Source organism: Acomys minous (genome assembly GCF_964271855.1).
Source record: "Acomys minous genome assembly, chromosome: 2".
NCBI lineage: Eukaryota > Metazoa > Chordata > Mammalia > Rodentia > Muridae > Acomys > Acomys minous.
The window spans coordinates 102,078,793-102,101,300 of NC_140484.1; the positions used below are offsets into that span (position 1 = coordinate 102,078,793).

At 51.6% G+C, this 22,508-nt stretch overlaps 1 protein-coding gene across 3 annotated transcripts in view; it reads left to right on the forward strand.

Annotated features, from left to right (window-relative positions):
- Nucleotides 1–22,508, forward strand: part of PCSK6 (proprotein convertase subtilisin/kexin type 6) — a 189,515-nt gene that overhangs the window by 165,341 nt on the left and 1,666 nt on the right. For 2 of the 3 annotated variants that reach the window (XM_084756040.1, XM_084756041.1), the window contains 6 exons: nt 3,482–3,584; nt 5,032–5,228; nt 6,852–6,939; nt 11,822–11,925; nt 17,048–17,177; nt 21,038–21,150. In XM_084756040.1, coding sequence (XP_084612166.1) covers nt 3,482–3,584; nt 5,032–5,228; nt 6,852–6,939; nt 11,822–11,925; nt 17,048–17,177; nt 21,038–21,150 — 735 coding nt within the window. Of the gene's footprint in view, nt 1–3,481; nt 3,585–5,031; nt 5,229–6,851; nt 6,940–11,821; nt 11,979–16,710; nt 16,990–17,047; nt 17,178–21,037; nt 21,151–22,508 lie in introns of those variants that run through there. The other variant, XM_084756042.1, reaches the window with a different exon arrangement.

Here is a 22,508-nt window from a genome sequence, read left to right on the forward strand (position 1 = left end):
TGCTCCGCACAGAAACATCCTAGGTACTTACACTGAACAAGCGAGACCTCATCTTGTCTGACCCCATTCTGTCTGTGAGAAAATGGGGCTTGTTGTTGTTGTTGTTGTTTTGTTTTTCGAGACAGGGTTTCTCTGTGTTAGCCTTGGCTGTCCTGGACTCCCTTTGTAGACCAGGCTGGCCTCGAACTCACAGGGATCTGCCTGCCTTTGCCTCCCGAATGCTGGGATTAAAGGCGTGTGCCCCTACGCCCGGCTCATTTAATCTTTCTATAGTGGGGGGAATTGTTACTGAGCTTGTGGACATTGTACTCTCTCTCTCTCTCTCTCTTTAAATGTAGATGAGTGCTCTATCTACGTGTACACCTGTACACCTGCAGGCAAGAAGAGGGCATCAGATCCCAGTATAGATGTTTATGAGCCGCCATGTGGTTGCTGGGGACTGAACTCAGGACTGCTGGAAGAGCAGCCAGTGCTCTTAACCTCTAAGCCACCTCTCCAGCCTTCATTTATATTCTTATGAAACCAAGTTTGACTACATATCCTTCAGCCAATCAAAACAACCAAATTAATAGTAAGAAGCAGGAACAGGAAATTTTTCAAGGTGGCCACATTAGGAAAGGGGACAAGGAAATCCTCTGACCCTACCACCCACCCCTGTGATGTGAGATTAAGGTTTAGATAGAGGCCTAGGGACGTGCCCATCTACGCAGCCCTGGTGATGTCATGGTTCTGTAGAGGCCTAAGGACGTGCCCATCTACTCAGTGCTGGTCATGTCATGGTTCTGTAGAGGCCTAGGAATGTGCCCATCTATGCAGTCCTGGTCATGTCATGTCTCTGCACACCGCTGCCCTGTCATTGCTGGGTTTCAGTCTCACCCTGTAACTTTACAAATCTCTCTCTGGTGCAAAGTCCCCCTTGTAGCGGGTCTTCACTCCTTTGTGGGGTCCTCTTTCTTCCACCCTTCTCCACCCCTTTTCTTCTTCCTTTTCAACCCTTTAACACTACATATGAGAGAGAAAAAGGGATAGAGAGGAAAAGAAAGAGATCCCTGAATAAAGTCAGGGGTTGGAAAGGGGCGATGTTATTGTTAGACTACTTCCTGCTCAATAGGGGCATCTGGCCTCATGGGGCAAATTTGATCTTTGCCATCAGGGCATCTAATTTCTTCTTGTTGCTACTTAATTTCTTCTTGCTTTTACTTAATTTCTTCTTGTTGTTAATTAACAACTTTCAACCAACCAACCAACCAACCAACCACCTCTTGGGGCCCTAGCATTAAAAATAATTTTTTTATGTGCTTTCACGTTCTGCCTGCATGTGTCATCTGTGTGAGAGTGTCAGATCTTGGAGTTACAGACAGTTATGAGCTGCCATGTGGGCACTGGGACTTGAACCTGGGTCTTCAGGAAGAGCCGTTAGTGCTCTTAACCACTGAGCCACCTCTCCATATACCCTCTGGGAAAATTCCCAGAATCGCAAATGTCACAAGATCACAAAAACTATCTGTGGCTGGTAAAAAAAAAACCACGCCTCTGCTAGAGCACAAGGCAAATCATAGTCAGTGCTGTGGAGCAGCCCTACATCCCTACACTTGGGATTAAAACAAAAACATATTTTTATAAATATTTCTGTGTGGTGTTTTGTTTTGTTTTGTTTTTGTTTTGAAGACAGGCTTTCTTTGTGGCCCTGGCTGTCCTGGACTCGCTTTGTAGACCCAGGCTGCCCTCAAATTCACAGCGATCCACCTGCCTCTGCCTCCCTAGTGCTGGGATTAAGGGCGTGCGCCACCACGCCCAGCCCTTCTGTGTGTTTTAAAGAAACCAGACTTCCAAAATTCTCACTACACCCCCTCTGGTTGTTTAGGGACTTGCTTCTCCCAGCATGAGATTCCAGGGGTGTCTCATTTCTTTGGAGTCCTTTGTTTCAGTGATCTCACTCACAGACAGATTGAGAGACCATCCTCCTTTCCTGCCAGGCTGCTTGCACTGTTACCTTCTGCCTTCTGGGCCTTACAGAGAAAGTGCAAAAGACAAAGGCAATCACCCCTTAAGTGATTGGTCAGCAGGGCCACAACAGAATGCTGCCCACGTCAGGTGTGGGGTACGGGAGGGCCAAACAGTGATGGGGTGAGGAGTAAGCGTTTCCCTGTAACTGACTGGGGTGGGGCCGACAAGAAACTCCAAAATAATAAAACAGTCTTGGGAGACAGGGTGAGAAGGTGGATCAGGCGCTACGTTTTGGAAGTGACAGGCACGTCTATCTAGAACAATAGGCAAGCAGCCACTTGGAAAGGCCATCTAGAACATCCCGGGGAAGACTTCAGCACAGGTAGGGACTCACAATGAAGACTGGGAGATATCAACAAAGGTGCGCCTCGGAGAAGGAAGCACGCTCTAACGCTGGGAGAGCCTCCAGACAGGGACCGGAGATGAAGAGGCTCTGTGCACCTCAGCAAAGCCTTTTGTAGGCTGGGAGAATGGGGGCTTTCGTATTGACGTAACCCACGAAATGCGGTGGCCAGCAAGTCAGCTCCACATCGCTTCTGGACTCAACCCCACCCTCTGCCCACACAACTTTAGCAGAAGCCATCCCAGTGGACCTTCCAGCCCCTCCCTGCATCTCACCTCCAGGGATGCTGGACCTCCGTGTGCACCAGAGAAGCAGAACCATGGGAAAGGCAGGAGTCACCTCAGGCTGGCTTCAGCCCAAAGGAGGCCAATGGAAAAGTCTGGCTCAGTCCTGTGGGTCCCTGGAGAAAACCTGGAAAGTGGCAGTTTTCTGGAATTCCTGGGGCTCCCTGCACTTCTAAATGGCTTTCCCAACAATGCGGAGCTGCCACACAGTTAGAAATCAAGTCACCCGAGGAGACTTGGGAGGAGACATTGGTGGCTTACTGCTAACAGCTAGAGTGAGGGAAGCGAGAAAGGTGGGAGGGGGCCTCAGCAGGAAGGAACTTAGCTCTCAGCCACCACGTGCGTCATCCAGCGCCATGTCCCCACTGTCCCTGTCCCCTTACAACCTGTGTAACCTAGGTACACCAGGTGTGGAAGTGGAGAGACTTCTCCTCCACCATCTTCTGGCATAATTCATGCTGCACGGTCACAACCCAAACACCCAACTGCCTCACTTTGTTTCTCACAGTGCATATAACGAGGTGACCAGTCCCATCCTGGTGGCTCTCATTCCTCAAATCCAGGATCTCGGTTCCCATCTCCCCGCTGGCCTTGGTCCCTCACTACCACCAATGACTGTATTGCTTGCTCTCATGCCTTTCCTTCCTAGAGGGTCAGGACAGCTAGACTCAGGCCTCCACAGGGACCACATCCCATGAGTAGGTCTCTGGTGTGGCAGCCTCTGCAAGACACCACTCTTGAAGGAAGTTTCCCAGACTTGGAAGCTGTGGTTGACAAAGGGACCCAGGGGCTGGATTGGATGGAGAAGGCATCTCTCTGGGTGAAAAGAAGTGCTTGTGTCTTTAAGGTGTGTGCCATCCCGAGTGTGGTGACAAAGGCTGCGATGGCCCCAATGCAGACCAGTGCTTGAACTGTGTCCACTTCAGCCTGGGGAACGCCAAGACTAGCAGGTAAACAAGTGACTAGAGTTGCTGTCTGCATGCCCTGGAGCCCTGCATTATACAAAGCAATTGCATCAAAGTTAACAGCTTTGCATTAAAAAAAAAAAAAAGTTTAGTATCTTGGTTCTAATCACACAAGTAACATAAGTCCATTATGAAAAGGTGGGAAGTTGAACACTGTGCTGGCCGTGCTTAGAGGTCATTCTGCATCCATACTGCCTCATATTGAATACACATGCCTGTTCGTAGAGGATTGTGGGCAAGTGTGATTCAAAGACCCTTTACTGTAGGCCTCTGAGGACCAACTTGGTTCTTGGGCAGACTGCAGCCAGCCGTGGGTTTCCCTGGTGGCTCCCTGAAAAGTCTGTGAGACTTCCTGTTCCCTGAGGAAGGGCTCTGATAGACCTGACCTGGGCCACCCAGCCTATGGTCAATTGTTCCAACTCAGACCGTCCCCTCTGTGGGGAGTATGCAAGCCTTAGACTCTTGGACCACTCTCCCTAATAGGCTTGAAGCTGCCCTTCTTTTTCTAGTTATTCAATGCACAAGCCTTCCTGAGCATCCACCATGCACTGCATGTGCCTGGCATGGAAGGCCAAGGTGATAGCAGGACAATACTAGGCACACTTGAAAGTTGGCATGGCTGTTGTATCTCAGCACAGCTGATGCAGGTCCATGAGGAGCGGGCAGGCCAGGTAGGCCAGGCAAGCGTGTGCTATCCACAGTGGAGGTGAGATGCGGCTCTTGCTGTGTTTGGAGTCCCCGCCCCAGACCCGGGACAAACCCTGGCTCTGAGCAAGGGCAGCCATCTGCAGCTTCCTTCACTACCTGGCAGACTTGTTCTATGCAGGCACCAAAGTAGGATTTGATTCAGTCCGAAATTCCAAGTCTGGCCGGGAGGTGGCAGCATGTGCTTTTAATCCCAAGCACTCAGGAGGCAGAGGCAGGTGGATCTCTGAGTTCCAGGCCAGATTGGTCTACAGAGTGAGTTCCAGGACAGCCAGGGCTACACAGAGAAACCCCACCTTCAAATATAAAACAAAACAAAACTTCCCCATCAGTACCAAAGTTATGGTGCTTGCAGAAAACCAAATAGGTGCTCATAACAGGACAGAATTTCTGCTTTGCTTTTTGTTTAGATAAAGTATCCGTATGTAGCCTAAACTGACTTGGAACTCAGAATCCTCCTGCCTCAGCAAAGTGTTGGGAATATATTTGTGAGCCACCAGACCCAGCTTCTAGGATTGGATTCCTAGTCTTCAGATCTGCCTGTTTGTACCTAGGATCTCCCACCCCCAAGCTGCAGTTAGCTAGGGAACTTATTTATGGCTTAACCTTCTCCCTGGCATCCCATGTCCTCAGCATTTTGCCCACCAAGCTGTGCAGCCTCAGCCCATGTAAGAGCCATACAGGGTTAGACTGAAACAGAGGTCCTCACCTCCGCTTGTTCCCACAGGAAGTGTGTGAGCGAGTGCCCTTTGGGCTACTTTGGAGACACAGCGGCAAGACGCTGCCGTCGATGCCATAAGGGATGTGAGACCTGCCTGGGCAGGAGCCAAACACAATGCCTGTCTTGTCGCCGTGGGTTCTATCACTACCAAGAGACGAACACCTGTGTGACCCTTTGTCCTGCTGGACTTTATGGTGAAGAAAGTAAGTGGTCTTTCCACAAACACAAGAATGGATGAGTTGCCGCTCCCCCCCCACCCTTCTATGCTGTGCTTCCCAGTTCTTGGAGGATTTCCGGGGCCTTTTGCTTCCTGTACGTTAAGGCCTTATTTGGGACCGATCACCAGGCCAGGGGGCTGGAGTGTGAAATCACAGTGTTCTGCTCGGAGGCAGCGGCAGCCTGCCACACGCCCAGCCAAAGCACTGTTGAAATGAATCCCAAACTCTGAAATTCATTTTCTGTTGAGGACAGGATGCCCACAGCTCTGCCTCACTTGAGACATCAGAAGAAGACACTCTGGCCCCATCTGACATTTGCCACACAGAAAAGACGGTACTGTGGGCTTCAGCACAGGTTTACATAATTAGGAGAGCGAGACTCATAGGAAGTGCTCCTGGGCTCACCTTGAGATGGAGATGCGGTCCTCTGGAAGATGCAGAGGGCCCTGCTGCCTTGTGGGAGCCTGATCCTAGGAGCCCTGGGTGGTCTCTCTACATCTGTTTAGGGAGCACTGTTTTCCTTATCTTGGAGTTGAAATGGAGTAATAACCCTCTAGCTAGCCCTGACAGAATTGGGACTCAAACCCAGAGCGGGGAAGCCTGCTATCCTGCTACTCCACCTGTCACTGGAAGATGTGTGGGATGGATGGACGGGAACGCCAGCGTATGTTTAAGCAACTGGTCTCACCCTGTAGTAAGGTTTGTGCAGATGAGAAACTGATAAACAGCTCTCAAATGAGCTGAGGACTTCGGAGAGTTTGCAGATAGCACCCCGACCCTAGTCCTTCCATTTTCACCCCCCGCCCTGATCCAGCCTGTCACCTGTCATGACACATGCCTGTTAGCCCTGGGGAGAATGAGGCAGGAAGTCTTCAAGGCATATCAAGGCAGCAAGGAAACGACTCCTTTAGAGGGGAAATGGCAAGTCCCGTAGACACGTTTCCCCGGGTTTTGCAGACACCTGCCGAGGCTGCCAGCCACACTTGTTTTCAGCTGCACGTGCAGCTTCCTCGCCTTGCCTGGCTAGGCCAGCCATTCTTCAACACTGCCCTCCCTGAAAACCAGCTGAGTGCATGCGAGGCTGTGCAGAAGAACAGCGAGGCCCTCCAGCTCACAGGCCTAGCATGTAGCTGTGACACCCGCTGCGGTTTGATGAGGCCCCAACCCATATGAGCTAGATAAGACAGTGTGGAAATGCAGGTGGGGCTAGGAGTGACCCAGAAACTCCCGAGGAAGGATAGAGCCCCGCCTCACTGGGAGAGGGGCCAGGAGCCTCCAGGGTACCCCCCAATGGTTTAGAAAGATTTACACCTGATTCAGCATTACTCAGCTAGCCAGCCATTGGCTCCAGTCCCCATGGCCACAGGCAGAATGCCAGCATGTGCTATAGAAAGGGGTCACCTCTGAAGCCTGCTGGTCCTATAAGGACTTCATTGACTCTCTGCACATAGGGGATGTGGGAAACCCAGGGTGTGACATCCAGGTTTGTGGTTATTCGCTGATCCGCCGGGGAGAGCTGCCATGCCAAGGCCACCTAGCATGTTGCAGCACACTTTGCACTCCGAGCCCCTCCATGTCACCCTCTGCTGTCTTCCTGCCTTTCTCCAGGTCAGAGACAGTGCCGCAAGTGCCACCCGAGCTGTCAGAAGTGCGTGGATGAACCCGAGAAGTGCACTGTGTGTAAAGAGGGATTCAGGTGAGCAAGACCACCGTGAACTGAGGGGGAAAAAAAAATGACAGGATCCACTGTGCTTGCTTTCTTGAGAGTTTGTTTCTTTTCTTGGAAGTTTAAAATGTCAAAAGGCCCGGAGGCCAGAGTCCTCCCCGTCACCTCAGGGGACTGCTGAAGAAGAAAAATTAAGGATGGCCAAAATTTTGTGCTAGGTTTGGAGAACTGGTTAAAGTAACACACCAGAAACAATAGTTTGCTGTTGGGAGGCCAGGGGGAGCTCCTAGGCTTGTGCCTAATGGCTTGTGCCACTTTCCTTTGCAACTTTAAACCGCTCTACTTCAGTTCCCCTCCCGGCTCAGGCCACCGCTGCAGTGGTCAGCCCGCCCTCCCTCCTGGCCATCCCCTCTCCTTTCTCCTCCCCTCACCACCGCCTCAGCTTCTTCCATCTTCACCCAGAGAGTGAGCTTGAGTCCCTGAGGATGTCTCATAGTTTCCTGACCCTTCCTGTCCCCCAGATCCTGGCCCTGTAAACCGCAAGCATTTAAATAACAAACTAACTAACTAACAAAACCCTTTGCTAGGTTAAGGAATTTTCTTCAAACAACTTTTGAATTCTTTTGTTTGAATCATTTAATGCAACCAAATTACATTTAGTGACATGTCACCAGTTACCACCTAAAAGTTTAGAAAGCACGGATAAAAAGTAAGCTGTAGACACTCCTATGTAGAGGGACTTAGCAGCATGGTCTCCTTGGAAGGAAAGAAAGGGCGTAGTCAGCATGGAGGACATTGGAACCTTAGAGGCTTCTGTCCTAATGAAGGTGTGGCGAGGTGAAGCCTGTGCACCTGTGTTTCCAGCAGATGCTCACGTGAGGGGATGCTGTGGTCCAGGCAGGGAGCAGCAGGTGCACCATGAGGCACTACAAGGCTACATCCCACATACCCAGCTCTGCCTCTCTTCCCACTACCAGCTGAGGCTAGAATTCACCACAAAGGCGAAGCTCTTTAATGAAGAGCGACAGATGAGTACATAGAGAGCCTGGGACAATGGACAAGACCTTCGGGAGCATCTGCTATTACTGAAAGTGTTCCCACCAATGTCACCCCATTTAACCTTTATGGCAACTCATGAAGTCATGAGTGTTACTCATAGTTTTCATGCAGGGCAGATCAATGACTTTCCCAGAAAGCTCCCTGTGACTGCGCAGTGGTATTGCCTCCATCCTGCCCTTTCTTTCAGATCAGTGTTTGAAGGACATGAAGGGAAAGCAAGACTTTCCAGACTGGCTCATTATACTTACTGCTCTTTAAAGCTGCTGGCTAGACGGGCCAGGACTGGAAGCCAAGGATCCAGGACCCACTGGTCCAGGATGATATGCCCCGAAAGAGAACAAAGCTGAGAAAAGAGAGGCATTTTACTAGAGGCTATGGCGGGGGCTGAGGAAGGCCAGCTTTACTATCCTGGGCCCCTCCAGCACTGGTGTGCCCTGCTGTGGACCTCAAGCCCTGGGATACCAGCTGAAGGGGTAAAGGATGGAAGAATACATGGAGCCAACTCCCTGGAACCTACTTCCCCAGAGGGAAAAAATACAAAGGGGTCCAAGATACATTTTTTTTCTTATTGGCTCTTCGTGAATTTCACACCATGCACCCCAGTCCTACTCATCTCCTCCTACTCTTTGACCTTGAACCAAACCCCACAACAGAGAGAAAAAAATTTCATTGTGGAAGCTGTAGTGTGTCACAGTGTGTCCCGCAGTGTACCCTTTTGTCCACACTTCTTTGCTTGCAAATGTTCATTGCAAGGGCTGATTGATCTGATACAGGGCCTCTGGCTTCTGTTGATATGCTATCGATACTGGAACCTCACTGGGACTCCTCTGAGACATGCTGTTGTTGCCCTGTGTCATGGAGATCCTGTACTTCGGGATCTGTAGGACTGGCCACTTCATGCGCTCCAGCAGATTATTGATGGGGTAGATGTTAGGGTGGACCAGTTCAAAGCCCTAGATCTGGTCCAGGTCTCCGAGCTGGTCAGCCTGCTGGCTCAACTACTCTCATGCCCTCAAGTGCCACCTGACAATGGGGACTGCCTCACTAGCAACCCCCACTACCAGGGCCAGCTCTACCCTGATGCCCGGGTGAGGTGCAGAGCCCACTCTCCCGAGTATCGCAGCTGGTGAGGGACATGGCCAGTTGGTCTCCTATCATGACCTCGGAGTCAGCTCTCCTGCCTGCCATGGATGGTGAGGGGAGGAGGACATGTGTCTCTGGTCTGTACCACTGTCCGGCAGACAAGACACAGGGCTGGCTCTCCCACACTTGAGCCCTTGGGGCCATCTCACCTGCAACCCCCACATCCAGGGCCGGCTCGATTGTGTTACCCAGGTGAGATTCAGGGTCTTCTCTCCTGCTCTGAGGACCTCCAGGCCCGCTCTCCTGCCTGCCATAGGTGGCGAGGGGAGGGAAGGAGGTCACCTCTCCCTCGCCCATGTCACCGCAGAGCAGACAAGAGGCAGGGCTGGCTCTCCCATGCTCATCTCCCTCTTCTCTACTACCTGCTGACACACATGTGACACAGTAGCCACAACTGCAAAGCTTCTAGGGCTGGGTCAAGATCCTGTGGGGAAGAGCAAAGTCGGACACTGATTGGTGCAGCAAAGGAAAAAGCTCTCAGGCAGCAGTCACTGGGCAGGTGTGATAGCTGCAGGACTAAGAGGCTTTCATAGAGGAGCACAAACAAAGCCGGGAACATTGTCAGCCATAATCCACAGAAAGCTTCCTTTTATTACCCAATATCCTCTTCAGCTGTGACTTCAAATCATCGCTGTCACGTCACAGCTGTGAGAGAGCAGCCGAGCCGCCTCCTGGCCATCCGTCTCTTTAGGGGGATTAAACACTGGAGGGGCCCACAGGGAAGTGTCAGTTATTACAAACATGATTTAACGGCCATGCATGGTGGCCCTGGCATCACGGTGAGGAATGAGGGTCCCAGGCGGGCATGTGCCATCTGTGGAGAGGAGCTCGCAGCCCTGTGGGCACCGGCCCACCGAGTGGATGTGCAAAGCTTGGGGGCAATGGGGGTGGGGGGAGGTTGTCTGTTGCTTGTAAATATGCAGCACAGCACATTTACATTCTTGTCGTCAGCACATGGATGGGTAGACACCCACTGGATAGCCCATAAACCTAACTTCATCCCGACACCTACCCACACCCAGCTGGCATCGTTTCCCACAGGTTGAGAACTCAGATCCCAATGCTGGCCCCGCTTCTGAGCTAATCCCAGAGCCCAGGTTGAACCATCCCGGCTTCCAGTTGGCGGTCGGATCTCCCTCAGCCCCTTGGGTTTAATTGCTTTGCTACTACACCTCCTCCTGGAACAGGGGGACGATTTTCCTTACTTTAGCCATCTATTGCACAGGTGTTACAAAGGGAGCGGGTAAAGGGGTGGTACCATACACACAGCAATGCTGGCGGGGTCAAGAGCATAGTGGAGATGTGTTCTTTATAGCCCCCCCCCCAAAAAAGACCTTGAACTCATGGCAGTCCCCCTGCCTCCACCTCCTGAGTTTGGGTATAAGTTCTTGTTCCTCCACCTGGAAACTCCAACCCATCGCCTTTGGAGTTGCCATGGAGACTCCATTGTGGAGGTCTGAGTTAAAGGTAACATTATTGGCCATTGTTGACCAATTCCACCTGCAGTCTCTTTCTCCTCCTCTGAGGTTGGGAGTGGAAATTCCTGCTGTCTGTTCAATGGTCTGGTCACCTGGCAACCAGTCCCCCACCACGATCATGAAGCTGCTGAAGAGCCCCAGCTACCAGTCACCTCATTGGCATGCAAATGACACTTACGACTATTGATTCTACAGAGTTTTGGAGCTGTGTGCCAGTATGAAGACTAAATATATATTTCTAACTGTAAATCATATCACAGCAGGATGTTCTAGAACTGACAGATGCACGCCAGAGAGCCCTTGCTCAATCTGTTTATCGGCAAACCCATTTAAAATGTGTGCATCACCCCACAGTACATTCCCAGGAACCAAAGAAATCATAGTAGGTGACATTTATTTACACTGCTGTGTGCCAGACACCGAACAGTTTATATGTATTTGCTCAGTGAGTCTTTCAAACAGTGTTATGCTGTACGAGGAGGAAATTGGGTCTGCTGGGTTGCCTGGGGTTGCACAGCTGGGAAGTGGTGGAGCCAGGTCCTACATGGGTGGTATAGCTCAGTTTGTGCCCATGATGCTTTGCTGGGCCGCCTGGCTAAGGGCAAGGTATGTAGGCAGGGTAAGAAAGGAAGGCAGAAGTCACATGTGCTACCAGCTGCCAGGAGGGGCTCTTGTTTCAAGTTCACGTACAACAGGAAGGTTAGAGTAAGGAAGAAACCAGAGCAGACCCACGACTGAAGTTGACCTTGTGGCTGATGAGCCCCCCTATACACACACACACACATACACACATACACACACACACACACACACACACACACACACATACACACACACACACACACACACACACACACACACAAATTAGACCCTTTGGGAACTCAAACCAGTTACCTGGAACTGGCTTGCCACAGTGGCAACTACTCGATGCTCTGGTTCCCCTGGGGGAGTGGAGGGTTTCTGATTCAGGTTTCAGAAAAAGCGTTAGAGAGAAGCCATCACAGAGTAGGAGAGCACCAGCACCAGGCTGGGGGTGAGGGATGGGGTCCCAGGACCTCCAGCTGGCTTCAGGACAGCTTCGTCAGCTTTCATTAGCTGGGAACCTTCAGTGACACAAAGCGCCCTGCTCTGATAACTTTCCTTTTCTCCTGCGAAAAGCATTTGAGGACGGATCATAATTTAATTAGAATTTTGGAACAGACATGGAAACGGGCTTCATTTCTTTTTACCAGCCTCGCGCGGGGCAGCTGCATTCCAGACTGTGAACCGGGCACCTACTTTGATTCTGAGCTCATCAGCTGTGGGCAGTGCCATCACACCTGCCGCACCTGCGTGGGTAAGCTGCCGAGGCTTTTGTCTCATTGGACATTTGCATGCACGGTCACCAAGGTGAATTGGCCGTTTCTCTTGAAATGCAGGATGTTCTGTAACTCTGTGGGTTTCTGGATTTATTACAGAGTAAAATTCAAAGGCAAGGGGCTTAAAGTGTAGCTTGGGGTTAGGATACTTGCCTCCCGTGTAGGACTCATGGGGGAAACAGACTATAAAAACACAAAGGTCCTTCTTGCCTCCCAGGGCAGGAGAGGGAGAGTGAGGAGTTACTGTTTAACAAGTACAGAAGTGCAAGTTAGAGGAAATGAAAAATGGTGCCGAGATAAAGAGTAGTGATGCTTGCCCACTTATGTGAACCCAGTAATGCCACCCAACTAGACACTGTAAGTTATTTGGGCTGGTAAAGGTTGCTCTGTACCTGACACCAACAATCTCTTTAATTAAAAACAAAAACAGCCAAAAAGTGCAAAGACCCACTCTGAGCAAGCGGCCTGCATTTCCCAGCCTTAAAAACATAGCCGTGCCATGAGGGTTTTTCGACGAGAAATAAAAGGTGTTTAGCAGCCCGTGAGCTGGCTTGCCTTAAAACTCCACTCTTGCCGCAGAATTAAGCTAAAATGCAGCACCATAAAGATTGGGAGGCTTCAGGGGTGGGGGTGGGGACAGATCTGCGCAGGGTGCGATAAAACAGAAACTTCAGTTCTCTGTAGCCATCTCCACTTATTTCAAACGTTTTATTCAAAGAGGGAAAGAGTGCCATAAACAATTTTACATGCGTTATAGTTTCCCCCACCGAGATTATAGCACAGATGTCTCCGGGCGCAGGTTTTATGCAGAGTATAGCAGAGATTTCATTCATTTTATTGGGTTTCATTTTGCAGTCATCCGCGCGCATCGTGAGTTATGCGCTCAGATATGTTCCAGGTGAAGCAGCGCCTCTGTTTCCTTCCTGCCCCCCAGCACTTTGGCGCCTTCTAAGAAACGCACGTTAGATGGAGGGTTTTTTTGCTGCAGCGACAATATAAGAATTTGGTCTCCGTTAAATCTCATTTGCCACAAAGCCATTTATTAGAGACGCCACGAGGCAGGCACTGTCGTCCTCCGTGTGGTCCTATAGGAGCTCCATGAAGCTATCAGTGGTACCTACCTAAGCAGACAGGCCAGAGATCCCAGCATCCACAACAATGGCTGGTGATGGCCCTCGGCCACCCGAGGGACACTCGGCCTCTTCCACCTCCCACAACCCCAGAAGGATCCAGCCTTAGCCTTAGGTAGAGTTCTTTCCACGAGCAGCTGCCAGCTTTCCCCAGCTAGTTGCTGCTGCCTTTTTATTTCCTGTTTTAACCCAGGTTGTTTAAGAAGCGTCCCCAGTGCTGCCTGTCTAAATGTCAGAGTCACTGGGATCCATGGTATTCAGGCCTCTGGTCCTTTAACTCTTTTGATTTCAATAATTCAATTCGCTTATCTTTCCTGGAGTGCCCGGACTGTCTGGCAGCCAGTGGTATTGAGTCACTTGTACGTTTTCTTATCTCAGTGCTGTATCTCCTCCGTCGCTTGAAGCATTCATTTCCACAGCAGGCGGTTCTTAGAGCTCTGGGAGGAGTGGAATTCTCCATGTCTCCCCATGGAGTTTTTCCTAAGCTCTCTAGAATACACGTAACCTGAGGCAGTGACTGGGGCCAGAGCCTTCTCTTGCCCACTCAGAGTCATCTGAAGCCCCTTGTTCCACACCAGGTGTTACCTCCCTGAAGCACGTGTGCCTGGTGACATCTTTAGTACACCATGGTGGCCTCGCATACAGTGCTCCAAGTACACTGAGCTTTATGGGAATGAGACTCGTGACCATATCCAGTACCGGTGCCCAGAGCATCCTGCCACTGAGGTTGTGATCCCTGACCTAGTGTTGATGGGTTGACTCACCCAGGTCAAGTGGTGGCCAGTGAACAATGTTCGCTGGATTGAGGAGCAGAGCCTAGCTAGATCCTTGGGAGGGTTGGCCTTGGCCTGGGCCTGGGCAAACACAGCAAGAAACAGCAAGTGAAAAAAAACAAACAAACAAACAAAACAAAACAAAACAAAACAGAAAAACAGCACAGCAGGTCCAGGGAGGTTCCAAAAGAAAAGAGGTATTTCTACCTTGGTGCTTCTCACAGCCTGTTTTTCATGCCTTCTAAACAAGGTTCTGTATTGCTCTCTGTACCAGGCCTAGCATGATGGGTTCGCATAAGCAGAGCCCTTTGCGCTGTCATCACTAGCACAGTGGGGCTCCTGAAGTGCGTGGAGCCTATAGAGGCTGAATGGGGTCCTAGGGAGCTTTCCTGTGTAACGTCCATAATTAGTAGTTGTGAAAGTAGTCCCATAGAAACGCGCCTGTCCGCATCTATTGTAGCGGTACAACCACATTTACCCTCTTGACCGTTGAAAGAACCCAGTTGGCAGTATCTGTACTGATCTTTTGAGGTTCCATGTTTTAATTCAGGGCATGTTTTCAAAGTGTGATGACTAAGTCGAGGCCGCTAGTACTCCCATCTCCCCAAATATTTCTATATGTTGGGAACCCTCACGCGCTTCCCTTCGAGTGATTTGGAAACCTGACTGGATGCCGTGTGCTATCGTTGGCCCTATTCTTGCTGCAGACTTGTTTCCGTTATTTTTTTTTTTTTCACTAGCAAAATACTATAGCAGAATGCTTGACAAAAGCAACCCAGGGAAGGATTTCTGTTGGCTTCCGGTTTGAGGATGTCGTCCATTGTGATCAGGAAGGCCTAGTAGCATGAAAGGCTCTGGTGGGTTGTAGAGGGAATAGTACGTGCACGCCCAGCTAGGAAAGAGAGAGGAGCATGCTGGTCCTCAGCTGGACCCCTCCTTTCCCTCCTCCTTACTCAGTCCAGCACCCCAGCCACACACATCGAGGACAATTAAACGTCTCCAGAAATGTCCTCACAGACAAGCAGAGACGCATCCCCTCGGTGATTTCCACATACACTCAAGTTGACAGGCAAGACGTGACAAGCACGTGAGGACAACTTCCCCTCTGGAACTGTTCGATCCCATTGTTCACACTCTCACCGTGCCTGCCATCCCAACGTGGCCACATTCACACGTACAGTTCAGTATCATCCAGCCCATTCACGTGGTCACATGGCCATAACTGTCAGCCACCCCCAGAATTTTCCCAATTGATCTGCAGCCCACATTTTTATTTTTCTTATCCTTCGTATTTTCTAGTGCTGGGGATTAAGCCCAGCACTTCAAAGCCAGGTGGTGTTGGAGCACCCGTTTGATTTCCAGCGCTCAGAAGGCAGAGGCGGGTGGATCTCTGAGTTCAAGGCCAGAAGTTGGTCTGCAGAGTGACTTCCAGGACAGCCAGAGCTACACAGAAAAACCTTATCTCAAAAACCAACCAAAACCCCCGAAATTAAAAAACAAAAACAAAAACAAGAACAAAACCCAGGTCCTCACACACATTAGGTAGTTGCTGTAGTACATCTTTAATTGATAATCAATTTTTTAAAAATGAAGATGAGAACTCAGTATGTAGCAAGGTTGTCCCTTAATTTACAATACTCCAGCCTCCACATCCCAAATGCTGGGGTTATTGATGTGCACCACCACATCCACCTCATAATAACTGTTAGGTTTGGTAGGCTGAGCCTTATGTAGGGGGACTGCCTAGGGTTAGCATGCACACCTTACCTGTGTGAACCCCAGTGCCACCACCACCACCACCACCAGAGTAGTGAGCATTCAACAAGGCACAAGCATCCATTCCCCTCAGAGGGACCTGGCTTAGAGAGGAAGGCCTGCAGGACAAACAGAGTTGAGCAGATGGGGCACAGGAGTAGGCAGCGTCTGGCATTGACAGTCCCTGAGGGTCACGATAAGACAACCGCCTTGACTTGCAGAGGTTCCCTGGAGGGGGTAAAGTGGAGACTGGCCAAAGCATGAGACAAAGCTCCAATCAAAAACAAGATCAACGGAGAGAATCCCAGTTTGATTGGGGTGGGAGGTTGGCCACACAACCACACCATAGGGAAAAGGAGATTCCGTGTAGATAGTCTTGTCCCTTAGAGAAGCCCCCAAACAGGTGGCACTCACTAGGTAGTCAGTCTAGCCTAATTAGTGAGCTCCAGGCCAAAAAGAGTGCTTATCTCAAAAGAGATAGGCAGTATTCCTGAGGGTAGCATCCAATATTGTCTTCCAAGCTACACACACACACACACACACACACACACACACACACACACACACACACACACACATACACACACACCCCGCTACCTTCATTCCCATGAAGAAAAAGTAAGAGCCATGTGGAAACAGTTTGGGTACTGCCTTAGTTAAGGCTTCTATTGCTGTAAAGAGACACCATGACCACGGCAACATTTATAAAGAAAAACATTTCACTGGACCTGGCTTACAGTTCATAGGTCCATTGTCATCGTGGCAGGAAGCATGGTGACATGCAGGCAGACATGGTGCTGAGGAGGTAGCTGACAGTTCTACACCTGGATCCTCAGGCAGCAGGAAGGAAAAGACAGTGAGCTACTAGGCTTGGCTTGAGCTTCTGAGACCTGAAAGTGCCCCCCACCCCCCTTAGTGACATACTTTCTCCACTGAGGCTACACCTACTGTAGCAAGGCCACACCTCTAATAAAGCCTTAGGATTCTATGGCGGCCATTGTCATTCAAACCACCACAGGCACAATGCCCAGTTTAACCCAGTGAATCTCAGACACCATTACTTCAATATGACACAATTAAAATGTTTGTGTTTTGCCCCTCCCAGCACAACTCAGTCTGGCCTCTGGAGCTGTTGGGTAGGCACTGCAGTGATCCTATCCTAAAGCTGGTGGAAAAGGAAATATATACAACCAACGTTAGTCACCAAGACTCTGGCAGAGCTCCCCGCTGGGCTAAGCTTAGGCCTCTGATGTCCCCATCTGTGAAGTGAAGAGAGTAACCTACCTCAAAGAGTCACACAGCCAGCCCTCACTGAGCTCCTGGACAGTGTCAGCTGTGTGGGTGGCTTGGGGACATCTGAAGATCCCCCCACACACACACACGGATATTCTAGGCCATCAAACATGTCCTTAAAAATCTGCTTCTTTGCCTGCACCTGTCAGGGCCCAGCAGAGAAGAATGTATTCACTGCGCCAAAAGCTTCCACTTCCAAGACTGGAAATGTGTGCCAGCCTGTGGCGAGGGCTTCTACCCAGAGGAGATGCCTGGCTTACCCCACAAAGTGTGCCGAAGGTATGTGCTTGCTGGCTGCTGCGGCCAGGGCTGAGGGGGAGGGACAGTCATCTAGGCACTGCAGAAAGAGCCAGCTGGAGGGCCAGGTGCGGTGGCACTTTCCCTGGAGTCTAGGGGATCGCACAGCTCCGCCACCCGCTGCTGTGGGCGCAGAGGGCAGAAGGAAAAGATGCCTCCAGTTAGTGACCGCCAGAGCCTCCCGCCAGCTGGCAGCCTTCAAGCCTCTCTTAATGCCTAATTATTTGTGAAGCACTTAACCATATGCAGGCACTGGGTAGCAGTGGGCTAGGACAGGAAACACAATTAGCAAGGTGCTGTCCATCACAGGGCCCTCCCACCCCGGGAGCAGATGGTACACAGCCGTTCTGCTCAAGCTATGGTGCAGTGCTCAGGCCACACTGCAGGTGCTCAAGGAAACAATATGTACAGGAGGAGTTAACACTTTTTCTAAGTTATATATTTTAAGCAAAGTAAAACTACCCGGGCCATGTCCTCATTGCAAAGCCAGTCCTGGATTAGACAGCACACGTGTGTTCTAACCCCGTGCTCTCTTTCTCTCCCTCCCATGAGCTCACACACCTGGCCACTGTGAGTGCTCCCTTGTACTGGGGAGAATGGGCTGTTCAAGGGGCAGAGATGTGCTTTATTCTGTGCATGGCTGGCTGTGAGTTGTACCAGGTCAGGACATCATAAACGGGCCACGAACAAGAAAGGCAGCCTAGGGTCTGTGAGCAACAGGGAGGCATTTGACAAGGCGACAGTGCTGATGCAATGGAAGGGTGGTCCTTGGGGGAAGTGGAAGTAGGGGACTGCTGTCTGCAAAAGGACTCGAAGCAAAGCCACTCTGAGAAACTTGTGTCAGAACAGGGGTGGGAGGCCACGCCCAGCTTCCACTCCCAGTGGCAGAGCGCAAGGTGGGGGCTATTTTGAGAATTACTGTGGACTGTCACCTATAAACAGTGAGCTGATGAGATCAAGTCTGTGCACTGAAAGAGAGGGGCCGGTGGGGGGAGGGGAGGGCTTATGTCTGTGTTGAATCGAAATAAGGAACCTACCACCTCTTCCTGCCAAGCTGAGTCCTGCACAGGGCCATGGGCACAGCTGTCTGCAGTAAACCTTTCATTTCACAAGCCAGCTGGTTTACTGATGATTAAACCAAGGACAGCAGTGCAGGGACAGTGTGGAACTTAATGATGATAATCACTTGCGTTTATCAAGTGCTCCGGCCTCCCAGGGATGCTGACTGTGGCATCCAGAGGCCATGGTGTCCCAGCCTTTAGGAGACAGGAGGGAGGCCAGCCACAAATGCTCCTTGGGTAGAAGTTTCTGGGTACTAGTTTCTATCTGAAGGAAAGTTAGCAGCCCTGGAGAGGAGTTCAGCCTCAGCGTGGAGCTGACTTATCAGATCCTGGAGAAACACCCCCAGGAGCTTTGTACAACCCCCAAGTGATGAAGTGCCAGGACTTCCCAGGAATCCACCTCACAGAACCTCTGGCCCTGAAGACCCTCATAGGTATGACCCTTTCCCTAAGGGAGGAGCGCCTGAGTCATGGCTCTTCTGCATGCCTCTCTCAACTCAGGCAGCCATAGCTGCCAGCAAGCCACGGGCATCCTCCAGGCCCCAGGATGCTTCCCTGGTACCCTGCTTCCCCCACAGAAGAGCCAGGGAAGCAGTCAGGAGCACACGACTGACCGTCTGAAGGCTAGATGTGGAAGCCAGAATGGCACAGGCCTGAGGACAAACAGGTGTGTGGAAGCCGGAGCCTGAAGCTGAGGGCAGTCGGTGTGTACCTCAGAAGAACTGCCAGCCACGCTCACTCATGAGGGGACCTTTGCTCCCAAACAAGGACCTCCTGGCAGAAAATGAGAGCAACTCTGGGGTTCTTGTTCCGGGGGTAGACTTACCACTTGTTCCTCCAGCTCTTGACATCTTCCGACTCCTCAGTGGGTACGTGGGTACAGAAGTCCGCAGGGTGTGCTTCCTGCCTATTTTTCTACCCATTCCGAAGCTTGCCGAGGGCTCCTTGAAGCAGGAGGCCTGTGGCCCTCTCTTTCCTGGTTGGTTTGTCTCCTGCTGGGGTGCATGCAGAGAGAGGTCTGCGGTGGGCACAGCTGTGCCTCAGAATTTGACAGGATCGAGTTGCCCCAGTGTTTTAGAGGTGAAATGGGTACTATAGAAGAACTGTAGGGACCCTGAAAGTCGCTGCCCCAGAGACCACTGCCAGGACAGGACCACGCCTGTAGAGTTAGAAGCAGGAGACAGGAGGCGTCTGGGGAGTTGGTATGGGAGATATCAGCTCTCTCTCAGGAAAGTATTGTGTCCAGCTCTTCCCCCTCTGACTCCTCCCCAAACTTCAAATGAGCGCTCAGGGTGGCCAGCACCACACCTGGGCCTCCAAGAGACCCCTGTGAGTACCCCAGCTGAGCCTGCCTGGGCTTCTGGCTACAGAACCCAGACTTCTTCAGATGTGACATTTTATTGGCAGTTTGTGGTGCAGAAATAGAAAACAGATGCACCCACCATCCTGCTGAGCTCACTGAGCAGTACGTGAAAAGCTGAGCTGTGGCTGGCTGGGTTCTCGCTGCGGCCTGCTCCGTACCATAGTTGTTCGTGATTGAAACAATACTCAGCCTGTCCCTGGGAGTCCCTGGGAGTCCTCTGGGGGCCCCAAGCCTCCCAGGCAACTAATAGCCCTTGAAATGGTTGGCCTAGAGTGCGTTTCCGTGAAAGATGCCGGTAAGATCTCCAGGGAAAACTGTCATGAGGACCTGGACAGTGTGGCTAGAACCAGACACCAGGGACTTCCCAGACTTGCACCAGAAGTCAGCTTACATGCTGATCTGAGACCAGAGCGTTCAGGAAAAAAAGCCTACCTCACCCAGCCTAAGGAGACACTGCACTGGGGCATCTTGGACATTTCATCATGGAAGGCCCCACAGAGATGGCAGCAAGCATCTGTCCTAAACACGGCGCCCCTAGAGCTGGCCAACGCATGGCTGAACTTCACTTCTTCCCCTCCCCCAGGCCCGTTCCACACTTAATTGGCAGTAGCAGGGGATGTGGGAAGCAGATAGGAGTCACTGTGGAGTCCTTGTCACTTGGAGCTGGAAATAGCATCGGAGACAGGTCGGGCAGGCAGACGGTCCTCGGTGAGGGTCATGCAAAGCCATGCTAAGTTGCTTCTGTCAAGAGCCATACAACACATAATTTAGGCTTGCAGGGGCCTGCCTATTAGTATGACTTAGCAAGGCAGAGCACCCACAGACCAGGCACAAAGGAGCCCATGTTTCCTTGAGACTGCCGACAGTGGGCTTCAATTGTGCTCCACTTTTGTGACCTGAGGTCACAGCACTCTGTATTAGCAGGAGTCAGCTTGCTGGGCCAGGACTATTTGTGGAAGCAGGAATAGGGATGGGCAGGCCTCTTCCCCAGAAAAGGCACATGTAATGGTCAAGCATGCTAGCCTGGTAGGCAGCAGAAGTTTCATGGTCAGCTCCAGAGACACATTTGTAGTCTGTGTCCTCTACGCCAAGGCTACAGCCATCATAGCTGGATTGCTGGAAGCTCCTGGAGGCCCATGTGGGGAGTGGATTGGTGTCTACTAGAGTGTCCAGGGGGTGCCACAGGGAGTCTCAGAGAACAAGGCCTGCCCCCCTCCCCTCCCGGGGGTGCTCCTGCCAGCTGACTATGACGTCTTTCCCTTCCCATGGCAACAGAGAGGTCAGACAAGAACAATGTACCAACATTCAATGCAGAGCTGAAGGTTTGGGAGTACACACTGGGAGGTTCTGGGACGGGCACCCCATGTATCGGGCCTCTTCCCCAAACCTCTGGAAGAGCTGATGATGTCTTCCCACAGATGTGACGAAAACTGCTTGAGCTGTGAGGGCTCCAGTAGGAACTGCAGCAGGTGTAAGACTGGCTTCACGCAGCTGGGGACCTCCTGCATCACCAACCACACGTGCAGCAATGGTGAGCACCCACAGGGTATCCCTCAGTATAGTCTGCTGGTGAAGCAGTAAAACGAGAAGAGAGAGCAGAGGCATGGCCGCCCAGAGCGAGAGGGCTTCCCTCTGGCTTGATTGACCATCTATTTGACGACATGACTTGAGAGTGGTTTTGTCTGTCTGCCGTCTCCACTCTCCTGACATAGGCTACAGGCAGCTTGAGCATAACAACTTCCCCCATAGGAAAGGTCAACACCAGGAGGCCCGAAGACCTCACCCTCGCCCTCGGCACTAGGAGGACAGCTGAGGCCCCATGCTCAGCAATAGGAACCCCGGGTATCTACAGGGAGCATCTTTACCTGTGCTATGGAGGGGCCCTGGCTCTGCAGAGAGATGATGCGGTGTGGGGAGGACAATATGGAAATAGGAACTCAGAAGAAATCCAGACAGTGGAGATGCCAGGCAGGGGGAGGGTCAGCAGCGGCCTCTGCCCTGCAGGCCTTTATACAGGAGCAGGCTGCTGTGTCTCGCAAGGGGAGCTCGTACTGAGCAAGCAGCAGGGAGGAGCTATACGGAGCCAGTGTTGGACACCATGTCCTTTATATTCAGGACAGGGGAGCCACCCACCCCATGTGTCCAAAGATGGAGAGCTAATCCCTCGTCATAAAGCTGGCACGGCCAGGCCGGGCGGTGGTGGTGGCGCACGCCTTTAATCCCAGCACTCGGGAGGGCAGAGGCAGGAGGATCGCTGTGAGTTCGAGGCCAACCTGGTCTACAGAGTGAGTCCAGGACAGGCAAGGCTAACACAGAGAATCCCTGTCTCGAAAAACCAAAAAAAAACAAAAAACAAAACAAAAAAAAAAACAAACTGGCGCGGCCCTGCCCTGGTAGAGTGCCCACACAGCACCCCTTGCAGATGTCCTACCAAGTGACCTAATTGCCCTGTTTACTTTTTGGATTTGCAAAGTCCTGTCCTTTCAGAGCCACCCCCACCCCCACCCCCAGAGGCTTTCTATTTAGGAAGTCCCTGTTCAGGTTATGTGCCCAGCCCTAGAAAGTAAGGTTGCCATGGGACAGACAGTCTGCTCCCTAGTGACAATGCAGAGGCAGGGGGACCAGTCTCCACTGCTCTCCCCACCTGGGCATCACTGAGTCCTGCCTCCACCTCGCCAAGGGACTTCCCTGAGGCTATATTCCTGAAGCCGGCTCTCCCTCCTGCTCTAGCCCTGCACCTCTGTCTGCACCCCTGCCCCATTCTTCCTAAGCAGCCACCAGCACAGTGCCCCAGAAAGAGGCTCACAGGGGTGACAATGACCCCTCTGGCAGACCTTCCATCTCACCTCCCACAGCCCTTTCAGGACCACCCCCAACCCCGCTTGTCAC